The sequence below is a fragment of the Centruroides vittatus genome, unplaced genomic scaffold (genome assembly GCF_030686945.1).
Source record: "Centruroides vittatus isolate TY-2023 unplaced genomic scaffold, ASM3068694v2 contig_345, whole genome shotgun sequence".
NCBI lineage: Eukaryota > Metazoa > Arthropoda > Arachnida > Scorpiones > Buthidae > Centruroides > Centruroides vittatus.
In genome coordinates this window covers 2,243,354-2,257,803 of record NW_027122170.1, presented here as the reverse complement: position 1 = coordinate 2,257,803, position 14,450 = coordinate 2,243,354, and the positions used below count along the sequence as shown (strand labels likewise).

At 30.6% G+C, this 14,450-nt stretch overlaps 1 protein-coding gene across 3 annotated transcripts in view; it reads right to left on the bottom strand.

Moving 5' to 3' along the window:
- Positions 1–14,450, bottom strand: part of Dhc16F (Dynein heavy chain at 16F) — a 383,439-nt gene that overhangs the window by 69,045 nt on the left and 299,944 nt on the right. For all 3 annotated transcript variants that reach the window (XM_067269011.1, XM_067269009.1, XM_067269010.1), the window contains exons 54-59: positions 9,128–9,300; positions 8,872–9,052; positions 4,649–4,828; positions 2,201–2,307; positions 1,995–2,118; positions 1,762–1,911 (exon numbers count right to left, since the gene is read on the bottom strand). In XM_067269011.1, the coding sequence (XP_067125112.1) occupies positions 1,762–1,911; positions 1,995–2,118; positions 2,201–2,307; positions 4,649–4,828; positions 8,872–9,052; positions 9,128–9,300 (915 nt within the window). The remainder of the gene's footprint in view (positions 1–1,761; positions 1,912–1,994; positions 2,119–2,200; positions 2,308–4,648; positions 4,829–8,871; positions 9,053–9,127; positions 9,301–14,450) is intronic.

The window sequence follows — 14,450 nt, the reverse complement described above, 5'->3', positions numbered from 1 at the left end:
CATAAATTAAAAGTTATACTGTCAAAACTCAAAAAAACAAAAAAAAAAAAAAAATCAAAAACAATGTACTGCTTATCTCCCATTCCAATGTGTATGTAAATCTATTTCATAATTTTTATCACATATTTCTAAAGTAATCATTCATATTATTGTTAATATATATAATTTAATTTAAATTTATTGTCTCAAAAAAAATTGCATCATCATTCCTTCATTAGAAAAATTAATAATAATTTACATTGAAACATAGCAAGGAAAAACTGACATGAGTGAGAAACTTATTCAACTAACTTTTTTAAATCTTTTATCTTAATATTGGAAACAAAATTTGTTTTTCCTATGCAGATAATCATCATCATCAATACAAACTGCTGCTATTTTATTTTAAAATATCAATGAAGTTAAAAATTTTTGTTTATTTTGTTGCACCATTCCTTTATAATCAACAAATATTCTATAAAGTTTGTTTTGAATCACTTCTTTCTGATACATTATGGATTATAAAGTAGTTTATACAAGTCATAAAAGAAACTGAAGATAGTCTGATTAGGACCAGGATTGTTTTTTCAAATAAAATAAAGCATTTGGTTTTCATAAGAAGCTGTTAAATAAGTACTAAATAATGTAATATTTTTTATTTACAAGGAAGAGTTCTTTGTGATGAGAATTTTCTGAGATTTGTAGCCTGATAAACAGATGATAATTGTAAAATTTGAACAAAATGGAACCTATGATTTGTTTATTTGTTGTTCCACCATTTAGCTGTTTTCTGCCTAAAGGATACACCTGCAATATGAACCCATCAGGTATTTGGAAGAATATTTTGACAACTAGCAAATTCTAAGTCCTACAAGTTCACCATATTTGTCTTAAACACGCCTTTCTGTCTGAGAGTACAATGATCATTTGAAGAAAGAAAGAAAAAAAAAGTGTCGTTGTACAGGTGATACCAACTCCAACCTACTTTGTAGTCCAACAATAACACTACTAGTCTTCTTTGGCTTTGTGATCAGCCATCTACTTATACCATGAAGTAGAGTGGCATCACAGTAGGTTTGGATAATGCTGCTTAATGTGACAGCTATTAAGTGAATTACTCAATCATGGTGTAACCACTAATCAACAGTAAGTTCACTAGCTCTTTTTGCCCCTTAGAATCCCAGTGCAAGAAAAATGTAAAGTCCTTAATGTCCCAAAAACCAAATAATAATACTAATTAAATAGAGAGAAAAAAGAAATAAAAGTATGATTCTTTCCTTCACAAATAATACTTAATTTTGTATTCATAATCATATTTGCTTAACTTTTAACAACATATAAAGTAATTTCTCACGAGAAAAATATTTTATTTATAGTACTTTTTAGTTGGTTGTCAAGATCTTATACCGTATTTTATGGACTATAAGACGCACCTTAATTTTTAAGCAATTTAAAAAAAAAAAAAAATACCTATAAGACGCTACGGACTATAAGACGCACCTGAATTTTGGAGGCAATTTTTCGAAGAAAAAAGTGCATCTTATAGTCCGTAAAATACGGTAATTTTTATATAAAAATATACAGTATATTCGACTAATTATCAACAGATGCAAAATTTTCCGTTCTCTTGTCATATATACAGTATATTACTTAACATATGGCATATGTCATGCATCAGAGGTAAATTCAAATTTTAACTTTTGAAACAATTAGTAATTATGATGTTATTTTTTATGTAATCATTAAGATTATTACAAAATAAATTATTTTAAATAAAATTACCTCCAGTGATCCTATTGTAATAAAGAGAGGAAATTTTACAAAAAGTGATGACAAACCGACAAAACTGGGTAGAGTTTCTTCTAGAATATAACAACTTTGCCAATTTGATTCTGAAAGCCATGAAGGATTGGCTGGTTTTTCAGGATATTCCTAATGAAAAAGTCCAATTATGTAAAAGTGATATTTTAATAAAAGTATTACTTTTATTTGAAATGTTGGGAAAATAAATTTACTCTCATTTTTCTTCCTATTCCTCTAAGAAAAAACCACCATTCATTTTCGGGTATTTCTATTTCTTTTAAAATAGCAGTTGTAAATATAAATGAAAATATAAGTTTATGTTCTTCAAACAGTCCACTAAATAACAAACAAAATACATTTTTATAAATTAAAACCAATTATTATTGTATTTTTTTTTTTAATTTTTAAATATTCCTACCGAGACACTTTCATAAATATTTCTTCTGTAATTCTTTTCATGAGACTTTGCAAATGCATTTCCATGTCAGAATTACTTTCACAGGTTTTGATGCAGTTACAAAATACCTGCAAGCAAATTCATAAAAAAACAGTTCAATAAAGATTAATTTATAAGTATACTGAAGATAAAGATGTTGAAATCAATGATCGCAATGTTTTGTAGATGTTCTTCTGACGTAATAAAAGGTCGGTCGTGTTGTTGACCCCTCGGGGAAGGTGACTTCATTTCACTCTCCCCTTTCCAGCGCCGAACTTCCGTGAGTCAAGACTGTGTGTAATCTTTGTGCACTCTTTGTTCTTTTGTTACATAACCAGTTACGCTAGTCCAACTGCTTTTTTACCAATCTTTCCGATAAGCACCAAGTCTAACAAGAGAAAGATAAGAACTCCTACTATAATAAACAAAAAAAAAAAAAAGAATATACAGTAGAGAGTCGTTAATCGGAATCAATTTGGAGACTGGGGTTGTTCAGATTAGTGATTTGTTCGGATTACCAACTATGTACAAAAAAATATATTAACCTGTCCGATGTTCAAATTTTTCTCTGTTGCATGTCGCTTTGTGTTGAATTTTTGTCGATTTTAAGCCTAACGAAAATTTTTATAATAATTATCAAGGCGTATCGTTAAAAATTATTTCTTCATTTTGTACAAAAAAAATAAAACTATTGAAGAATATAAAAACATGAAAATTATACTTTAGAAGTAAATCTAGTATCAAAAACATTTGATTCAGCATGACACAGATTACTAGCGATTCTGATTACCGGGGTTCAGATTAACGACTCGCTACTGTATATATGTATGTATGTATGTTGTATGTATATATATATATATATATATATATATATATTTTTAGTCGCTTGTGAAACAATTCTGAATCTAATATCTTAAATTATATATTTACTTAAACTTTCTATTAGCAGTGTATAAAATTCTACTTTAATTAATAATAATATCAAAGATTATGTAATTTTCAGCACTAAAGAATTACTTTCAATTCATCTATTTCACTGGCATATTATAGATAAAATGAGTATAGTGATATACTATATATTTGTTCTGTCATTCTTTTTATATAGTTCATAGTGTTAGACTTGGCACTTATTGGAAAGATTAGTAAAAAGTAGTTGGACTAGCGTAACTGGTTATGTAACAAAGGAACAAAGAGTGCACAAAGATTACACAGTCTTGACTCACGGAAGGTCAGTGCTGGAGGGGAGAGTGAAATGAGGTCACCTTCCCCGAGGGGTCAACAACGCCACCAACCTTTTATTATGTCATAAGAACATCTACAAAACATCGCGATCGTTGATTCCAACACACCCCCTCAACAATCGATCGTTAATACAATCCGATATCGCGAGTAAATTTATTAACCTTATTCGCGTCTAGTGGCTTTGTTAACAAGTCGGCCATCATCCGTTCATTTGGACAATAAATTACAGTAATTTCTCCCAAATTCTTTAAATCCTGTACAAAATGGTATTTTGTGTCGATATGTTTCGTGCGTTGTTGTGTTTTTCCTAATTATAAAAGTCGTATACAACTTTGTTTGTCCTCAAATATTTTGATAGGTGTCATGATCGGTAGATTTATTTCTTCTAGAAGTCGTTTCATCCATACAGTTTTTTGAGTAGCTTCTGCCAAGGCTACATACTCCGCTTCAGTGGACAAAAGTGCTACACACTGTTGCTTTTTACTGACCTAGTGGATAGGACTTCATATGACATAACATTTTGCTTTTAATGTACAGATGTACAGTATATATATAGAATAGATATAGATATAGACATAAATAATATTATATTGCATTTGTAGGCATTTTTATGCATAAAATACACTAAAAAAATATAAAAAAAAGACTGTTTGGGTCAAAAATGGATTAATCCATTTTATACGGTTTCTTGTGGAAAAATTTGTTTTGGTTTTAGAACAAATTGGTTTTTGAACAACTTTTAGAAATGAATTAAGTTTGAAAACCCAGGTTTGACTGACACTTATACTGTTTCAAATATTTGAAAGAGTGTGTGTCAGTTTTTGAATTTTATGTTTGATTCAAAATGGGTTTATATCAAAACAAACTTTAAAAGATGTTTTCTATTACTTTATTGCTGTGAAAAATATTTAATATATATTGATTTTATTCTAACTAAGGCAAGTTTTTAAAAATAGCAATTGTACATGTTTGTAATTGTTTACAGAAGAAATTTGTTGATAATTATTTTCCTGTTTGCTGTATTGATTTTTCCATTCTACAGACATTTTTCATTCCATAAAATTAGTACATACATTAGAAGTGTATGTACTAATATAAATTAAAGTCAATTTATTAAATTTAATTATTTTTTTATAATTTTTATATTAGAAAAAATCTTAAACTTACAAACTGAAAAAAATTACTCACGAGATTAAAAGCCTTTAAAGAATATTGATACATTGTATCTATTTCCGACATGCTGCTTATGACCGAATATAGAATAGAACCTCTGGAAGCGACGCAACGATACTGTTCTCTTTTCTCCAGGGCATTCTCTTCTGCTGCTTTGGCATCCTGTAATCTTCTAGATATAGTTGAAGCAGTTTCCTGCAGACATTAATAAATATTAATTTTTACAATTTAACACATACACAAGTTTTATATGAATTTATTTATTTTTTGTATCATTTCAATTAAAATCCCAAGAAATTGCTATTATATTATATTATAACTGAGTTTATTTTTTATAATTCTGATACAGTAAGACCCCGCTTAACGCTGCCTCTGCTTGACGCCTAAAAAATGCTCAAAATTTACATTAATTCAAATTAACGCGGTATTTCATTGATTCATATATAATATGATTATTCCCAAACACAAACCAATCAGCAAAAGGTGGCAATTCATTGTAGTGCTGTACTTCCCTTAAATCTATGTTTGTTTTGTGCAATTTTGGAAAAAATATAACATCATAGATGCCACAGGAAATATCAACTTCGCTTGGCAAGAATTAACTGATAAATGCATGAACGGAGTGTGGAAGAAGTTATGACTGGAGGTATCCAAGAATTCTCATTGAGAAGATCCTATTGCTGCATCATTAGGTTGACAAAATTGTCAACTTACTCGATACAGGAGATGTAGACGAGCAGGATATTGGGGAGTTACTGCAGGTTTCTGGTAAGAGCCTTACCAATGACGACTTCAAGAACTGGCAGAACAAGGAATTCATGTAGAACTGGATAATAGAGATTCTGAAGATGAAGAACCCAAAGAACTTGCTACAGATTTCCTTAGGAAAAGTTTGGCAATGATAACTGAAATCGTTGATCAAATTGTAGCGAATGATCCAGATTTTGATAGGAGTGCCAAAGCAAAATGAGGCATTTTGGATGCGATCTTCTGCTACTGACATTTGCTTAAGGAAAGAAAAAGAAAACAACCAATGAAACTACATGACTTCATTACAAAAAAACAAGAATTTCAGAAGAGCCAGGACCTTCGTCACAAAAAATTTACATTTCTGTGTGCATATGTTTGTGTGTTATTTAACATATATTATTATGCAAAAATTTATATAAAAATATCTTAAAATTATAGTAAAATTGCTTATTTTTTGGTCTTGTGTTCCCCTATCCCTATTTACTCTATGTTAAAATGGTCTCGTTTAACGCTGGTTTGCTTAGCGCTTAATCATCTAGGAACGCATACCCTGCATTAAGCGGGATTTTACTGTATATATAATTTGTATTTAGCTGCATTATAATGTAATATGTGTATATATAGTATGAACAAAGAGCACTGCTTGAGACAGTGCTCTTTGTTCTGATTAAAAATTCTCAAATGGACAAGTCATCCAGTTCTCATTGTCCAAAACTATCCTAGGGTAAGAATGGAGGATTGTGAGGAAAAAGAACAAAGAGAAGTCTCAATTTTGGTTCTGGTGGCAAAGAAGAATGGCAGACACAACAAGAATAGATGAAAAGAAAAATATTGGTCAGGACATATCCTGACCAATATAACAGACTAACAGTAAGGAGTAACAGAGATTTATTCTCCTGTGTTACTCCTTACTGACTTTAGCTTTAATATAGAAGAATAGTGTATTTACATGGATTAAATGGATTCATATATTTGCACATGAACCAACAGGTACGTTACTGATTCCAATAGTAAGTATTACAAAATTCACAGAATAGTGTCTTTTATGTGAACAATTAAGGTTAAAATATATTCCATCACAATAACTATTTAGTATCTAGTTTATTCCTTTTTACTTTTTAATTTTAATAAACTACCTTTATTTGAAATTTTGTTGTTGACTGATTTTATAATTTTTTTTAATCAAAACTAAAATAGAACAGTGTGTTATATTGTGTTGTACAAAATTTATCTTACAATAATTTACTGAAGTTTTTTGTATCAAAATATTTTATTAAAATATTTAACAGTTAGGAAGATGTTGTCCAAATTTCATTACAATAAGATACACTAGTTAATTATCATTCAATATATATCAAAGGCAATAATAATCAAAATCTGTACTTTAATCAAAAATTTTGATAGAATTTAACATATATGAAAATAAATATAAGTAAATGTTATAAGTATCAGATTCCTACATTATTATGTCTTTACTACTAAAAGAATAAAATAAGTCCATGGATCCTCACAACTGTCTCTATTGCACTTCATTCATACATAAGACACCAGACAGACAGAGGACTACAGGTTTCTTTGTTGCCTTTTTTATAACCCAAATCCTAAGGAAATAGTGTTGTTGATGTTGGAATCAATTGATGAAATTATTGTTAAATGCTATAGGACATCATTTCATACAATGCATTGTGTCACGGTAATGTTTTGTAAATATTTTTTGTTACGTAATAAAAGGTTGGTGGCACTGTTGACCCCTCGGGGAGCCGTTGGTGACGGTGATCTCGTTTCACTCTTCCCTTTTCGGCGCTGACCTTTTGTGAGTCAACACAGTGCCATTTCTTGTGTAATCTTTGTTTCTTTGTTACATAACCAGTTACACAAGTCTAACTAGTTTTTACTAATCTCCGAAAAGCAACATCAAGTCTAACAGTGACTATCCAACACAAATATAATAACTAAGTATTTACTTGCCAAATTTAGTCTAAAGATAGGCAGTTAAGCCACCATCTTGTTTTACTGTAAAAGATGATGGCCTACCATCTACCTTTTGACCAAATTACTTAGTTTAATTAATTAAAGTTTAACTGATTTTCTTTTTAAACTTCACTATAAACTTTAAGATTCTAATAAATTTTAATTTAGATTTCTGAACATAGCAATAGCCATAGACAAAGATACTGGAAAATCAAATTTTTGTTAATTTAATTTTTTTATTAATAGGATTCAATTAAATATATTTAAATTTGTTTTTAAAAAATATTGATGATATCATTTAATATAATATATTAAAATCATTACCATAATTTTCTACATATGACATGCAAAAATTAATAGAATGGTAGCATGTATTTGCTTTCATACTGATGTTAAAATGCAGATGACTTGTGGGTTAAATGCAGGAAATTATGGAAAATTTAAAGTTATAGATAAAATGAAACTACAGTAAGACCCCGCTTAATACAAGAGATACATTCCTAGGTGACAAAGTGCGAAATATAACTGCATTAAACAAGGTCATTTTAACACAGAGTAAATAGGGGAAGGGGAACACATGACTAAAAATAAACAGATTTTACTATAATTTTAAGTTACTTTTATATTAATTTGCATAATAATGTGTGTTAAGTAACACACAAACATATGCACACAGAAATGTAAAGTTCATTTTTTGTGATGAAGGTCCTGGCTCTTCTGAAATTCTTGACTTTTTTGTAATGAAGTCGTGTAGTGTCATTTGTCACTTTCTTTTTCTTTCCTTAAGCAAATGTCAGTAGCAAGAGATTGCGTCCAAAACACTTCGTCTGACTTTCGCACTCCTTTCAAAATCTGGATCATTCTTTACAATTTGATCAACGATTTCAGTTATCGTTACCAAACTTTTACTAAGGAAATCTGTAGAGAAATTCTTGGGTTCTTCAGTTTCAGAATCTCTATTTTCCAGTTCTACACGAATTTCTTGTTCTGCCAGTTCTTGAAGGTTGTCATTGGTAAGGCTCTCACAAGACACCTGCAGTAACTTTTCAATATCCTGCTCGTCTACATCTCCTAGTCTTGCTGTATCAATTAGGTTGACAATTTGGTCAATGATAGGCTCTTCTCATTGAGAATTCTTAGATATCTCTAGCCATAACTTCTTCCACACTCCATTCATGCATTTATCAGTTAATTCTTGCCAAGTGAAGTTGATATTGCCTATAGCATCCATGATGTTATATTTTTTCCAAAATTGCACCAAACAAACATAGATTTAAGGAAAGTACAGCACTACAATGAATTGCCACCTTTTGCTGATTGGTTTGTGTTAGGGAATAATTGTATTACATACAAATCAATGAAATGCTGTAATAATTTGAATCAGTGTAAATTTTGAGCTTGTTTTTAGGCTTTGTGCAGACAGCATTATATCAAATCAGTGTTAATCGAGGCAGCATTAAATGAGGTCTTACTGTATATACAACTTTAAATTAATATAAAAAATATTTATACATTACATTTGATTCATTTAAGGCAGCAATAAGTTCCTCATCATCCAAAATATTGCCTTTTGAGGTATATAACATAGTTAAAATTCTTTCTTGAACTTCGGCCAATTGTGCTTGATCAATAGCTATATTTTGAATAAGCAGCTTATGATCTTCTTCCTGTTCCGGATTTTCTAATCTCATAACATCACTGAAAGGAAATACGATAATTCTTGTTATTTTTAAATGGTTTTGGCAAAGCAATATATTAAATTACTTCATTTACCTGAGCAGTTGATCTTCTAATCCCGATTGTGTGACATTGAAGTTTATGATTGACGCTTTGATAGAAACTTCGGGTAAATATTGAGGGTTAGCTAATTTTGTTGTCATATAAAGGGAAAAACTATGACAATAGTAAATGTCATCATTTCCTAAACGTACAGTTAATTGCCTGTTCTGCAAATTAAAATATTTAAAATTACTCATTTAAAAACTTTTTAGACATTATGCCAAAAAATGAAGGAATTAATTTCTTAATGCATTTTTATAAATATACTAAAGTTTTTGAAGACAAACATTTTGGCTAATTTCTGAAATCAATATATACCGTATTTTATGGACTATAAGACGCTATGGACTATAAGACGCACCTTAATTTTTAAGCAATTTTTTTAAAAAATACCTATAAGACGCTACGGACTATAAGATGCACCTGAATTTTGGAGGCAATTTTTTGAAGAAAAAAGTGTGTCTTATAGTCCGTAAAATACGGTATATTATGAATTTTAATTACTTTGTCAATAAAATAATCTTTTCCAAAATCTATATTATATAACTTATTTTTATTCAAAGTAACCCTTTGCACTCCAAGAATTTTTTTATATGAGTGGCATCTGCCCAAATGTGTGTTTATATTGTTCTACTATATTAAAGTAATGCACCAAACAAACATAGATTTAAGGAAACTTATTGCTTTCTATTTGTTAACAACTAACAGATCATTAGTGGAAATAACAATGTTTTACCATATGTACAGAGATGTTATAAGTATTTCATTTTGTCTACCATCAAACTGAAATGTTAATAGACCATACAGCAATTTTTTTTACTCTTTCCACCTAGTGGCTACTAAGAGAATCTTTTAATCATATCCATTATAGGGACAGCCATCTGGTGAGAGACTGGGGCACAACATAACTGGGATAGATTGCCAGTGAAAAATTTCTGAGGTCCTGGGACTCAAATCATGCTATCCAGAGCAGTAGGCTGATGCACTTACTGTCTCATCCATCTGGTTCTCTAAAGGGTGGCCAACTTTTGTGTACATAAGATCTACTTTTTATCGTAAAAATGTCTCGCGATCGACTTGTTGTCGTAGGCATAGTCTAAGTGGCGAGGGGGTGTGAAATACATACTATGTTTATACACTGTGCTTCAGTACAAGGTGCACTCCCGCGAGCTATGGGTAGATAAGAAAATAGTTTTGAAAACTATTTTTCTTATTTTTTAAATCATTTATTAAGCTTTCAAGATATAGGCTCATAAAGAAAATAAATTTCCAGACCCAACTTTTGATATTTGCAGTTACGAGTTCATTCCGTACAGGCGGCACCTTAAAAAATCGATTTTTCGACACTTTCGAGATAGATTTTTATTAACTTAAAATATAATTTAATTTTTTTTATCAATTACAATGTATAAATTGTGGTACTATTTGTTCGTAAACTTGAAAAAGTTGTTATAAAACTGCACAGTACGGCTGATAATTTGATTATAAGATTTTACTTTCGCGATTTTTTTTTTGGGCGAGGAAAATTTATCATGGAAGAATGATATAAGACTTTTAGACTTATTTTTTGCTAATCTATCAATAGCTCGGGGGAGTGCTCTTTGTACTAAAACACCCTGTATATCTACCTACGTAAAAAACAACGTAATTATTTAACGGGCCAAAATACTCACGTCCGGGGGAATTAAAACAACATGAGTAATTATTAACAATATTTATTAATTCAAATTAGCTACTGATAAAGACAGATTTAGAATTTATTTTATTACGTTACATTAATGGGAGGACTGAGTTTGCACGTCTCTTACCAAGGAAACATAATTAGGTGTATATCCTGACAAAGATAATAATAATGATTCTTCAGTATGGGAATCAGTCCGGACAGAATGTTTAGTCTTCGTTAACTTTAAGTATGAAAATGCCAATTCACACAGGTATGTAGTTCCGAAACAGGAATAAATATATTTGCTACATTTGGTGATACTGGGATATTTTTCTCAATTGACGTATTTCCAAAAATCCAAAAATATAGAGGTCTGTTGCCGAAAACGCTCACTTATCAAGTAAATAGATAGGTAAGAAAAGCCATAATTTAATTTAAAACATAAAGAACAGGTACTTACATTTTAAACAAATGAAAAATTGAAACTCAACGTTGTCACCGTGGATAAACAATATTGATTAATAATAATAATATTGTTAATACTAAAGAAAAGAAGCTACCGCATGACAGTATCAAATATTCAAGCTAAATGGCTGTGTTTTCTACGAGTCCAGTCATAACTGCATGCATATTGTTGCTTTTGCGCGTTACGTTCACGCGTTGCGTTCAGTTACAAGTGTAACACATTAAGTCAAGACATCGCGAGCGATCGACCAAAATTGGCATCGCGATCGACCGGTCGATCGCGATCGACTTGTTGGCCACCCCTGCTTTAAAGCAATAGCTTATTTGAGTTTATGAAAGAATATTTAATAAAAATTGTAGATTATTTTATGCTACTAAAGTAAAATGTTCTCGTTTGTATAATATTATGCTATCATTCTTAAAATATTTTCCTGTAATAATTTTATCATTATCAATTTTCAAAAACAGAATATAATTATTAAATTGTATTTTCGTCCATACCATTTGCAAGTTATCTGTGTTTGAAAGGCAGTTTGAAAGATGGTGTGAATTATGTAGTGGGGCAGATTATATACAATTATATATTTATGCTACAAAACAATGGCGGATCCTGTAGGTGTAGCTGCACAGGATATATGGTGAGACAAATGATGAAAAGGTTTTATTTTTGTTCTAGCAATTTTCTGCAGGATACATACACACTCAAGTTATATGCATGGAAATACGGTATAGTTTGTATTCAATGATTATGCACAATTACTGAATGTAATATATAGTCGAGTCCGTATAAGTTGACACCCAAGGGTAAGTGGAAATGTGTCGAGTTATCCGACGTGACAACTAAAGCAAAGTTGGAAAAAAAACCACAAAACTACAATTAATAAAATACAGTAGTGCGTTATACAGTAGTATAGGCTTACAATACATTGTGTCCTCCATTTGCAATTACTTTGTAGATGAAAAACTGAAAAATTTGTTTAGTGTTGTTTGTTTTGAGCACTTAACCGTCTTGACTTTCTTTTTCAACAATCATGAACGCCTTGAAAACATCATCTTCGCAATTGTCAATTGTTGGCAAGTAACTTCTAAGGATTCTTAATGCCTCTGGCATGAAAAAATGCAAAATTGGATTCTGGTGTGACATTGATGTAGATTGTATATTTTCTTTTTGTTTATTTGTTATTATTTTATACATAAAAATACATAAAATGTTAAGGCATTTTTATTAATATGTATATATATATATTAATTATATATAAATAAATAAATCGACTCCCCTCCTGAAAAAAATGAGTTTGCACCACACGTGCAGAGTGAATTTATTTTTTCGGTAGGGGATGAAGACTTATCGGAGTGTGGGACGGCAAAAGTATGTCGACTTATCCAGTAGTGACGAGTTAAACGGTGTCGAGTAAACTGGAATTTTTTAACATTAATGCCTACGTAAGTCGGCCGGGACCACAGAAAACTGACTACTTAACCGATGGTGTCGAGTTATCCGGGTGTCGACTTATGCAGAGTCGACTGTATGTATATAATTATAAATTCATTTCTAATGATCTGCAGGTAGTTGTAAAAATTAAAAAAACATTATTTTCAATCACCTTATACCAATACCTTCTACCTCCTTAACTGTTATTTCTGTTACTACAGTATTTCTGAGAAATGTGATTGTGAGAATAATCCTACCCTTTGAGTGTAATAATTTCCATTAACTTATCATCATCATCCTAAAAATGATTTGTTCTAATCAGAATGTTTCAAAATTTTTAAAAGACCCTTTTCACTAATGATCTAACTGCTGCTACTTTATAAGAAGGCAGATTGCAAGAAGTGACCAGAATAAAAATTGGGTAATACATAGATTTGCAGAAAACAGTTTTCTTTAAAGTCTAGTATTTGTTAACCTAATTTCCACATCTAGGAAGTAAGCTTCTTTTACCTTAACCTATCCAATGTCGAATATTTTCTCTGTCACGTGTTGCTCCACGTCAAATTTTTTTCGATGTTAAGAGTAATGCGATCACACGTTTTAGAAAAATAATAATTGTGGCTATTGTATTGTTCAAAATTATTTTATATTTTGCACACAGAAAATAGACATATAAATAAATGTAAAAACAAAAAACTTTATTTTAAAAATTAATTCTAGTGTGGTAAATTTTGAAGCAGGGTGCAACACATAGTGGAATGGAACATTTTTCACACTGTTAGCGTGATTCCACTCGCTTTTTGCTTGCTGAACAGACTTTACACACTCTGGTTGGATATTTTTTCTTATCTGTTGCTAGTATGTGGCTTGGAAAATGCCCATTCCAATAAACATAACGAATTTTTGTGTGATGGTCGACCACGATGGACTACATGTCTGCTTGTGTAAAACTTTTCCATCACTTCTCTAATAACAGACATCCGAAAATCAAGAAATGATATCTGTTTTTTTGTGTATTGGTGATACAAAACACAAGCATTATATAGTGCAATATCCAGCATATGAAAAAAAACTTTTTTGTACCATTTCACTGTTTTTCTCATGCATGGATAATTGTATGTTACTCCATCACACAGATCAATTCCACCCACATTTCGATTATATTCTAAAATACAATTCGGCTGATAATTCAGACTCATCCGAACCTAAATTAAATAAATATTCAATAATTTCTGACTTATTCAGAGTGCTATTTCTCCCAGCCGTTGCCATGTCAAAACAGAGCCTAACAAATGGTTTACTCTTCTTTGTGATTTCTTTTAAACAACTGTTCCTAAAATTGTAATATCCTGCCGTGTGAAAACTAGATAAAATAATGATTATTTTGATTGAGTCACTAATTTCGGATTTTCATACAAGTAGTGACATGTGGTGTTAAAAAAACATTCCTAAATAGAAACGATACATATCAGGTTTGACCCCACGGGTCAGAGGTCATGACCCTCATATATGTTGGGAATGACACACAACAGGTTAAGTTGATCTAATTTTATATCAACCCATAAGAGTTGTCATTGAACCTTTGCAAAATGTTATCAATGAGGCTTTCCATATGATTAAAATGTTGGCATCATACTGTGTATATACACAGTATGATGACAACATTCCAGTAGCTTAATTTCCAGTAAGTGCTCCTGTAGCAATTTAGCTTCCAGTTGTCTGACCACTAACTCTCACAAGTCTCTGCACAGTGGGCT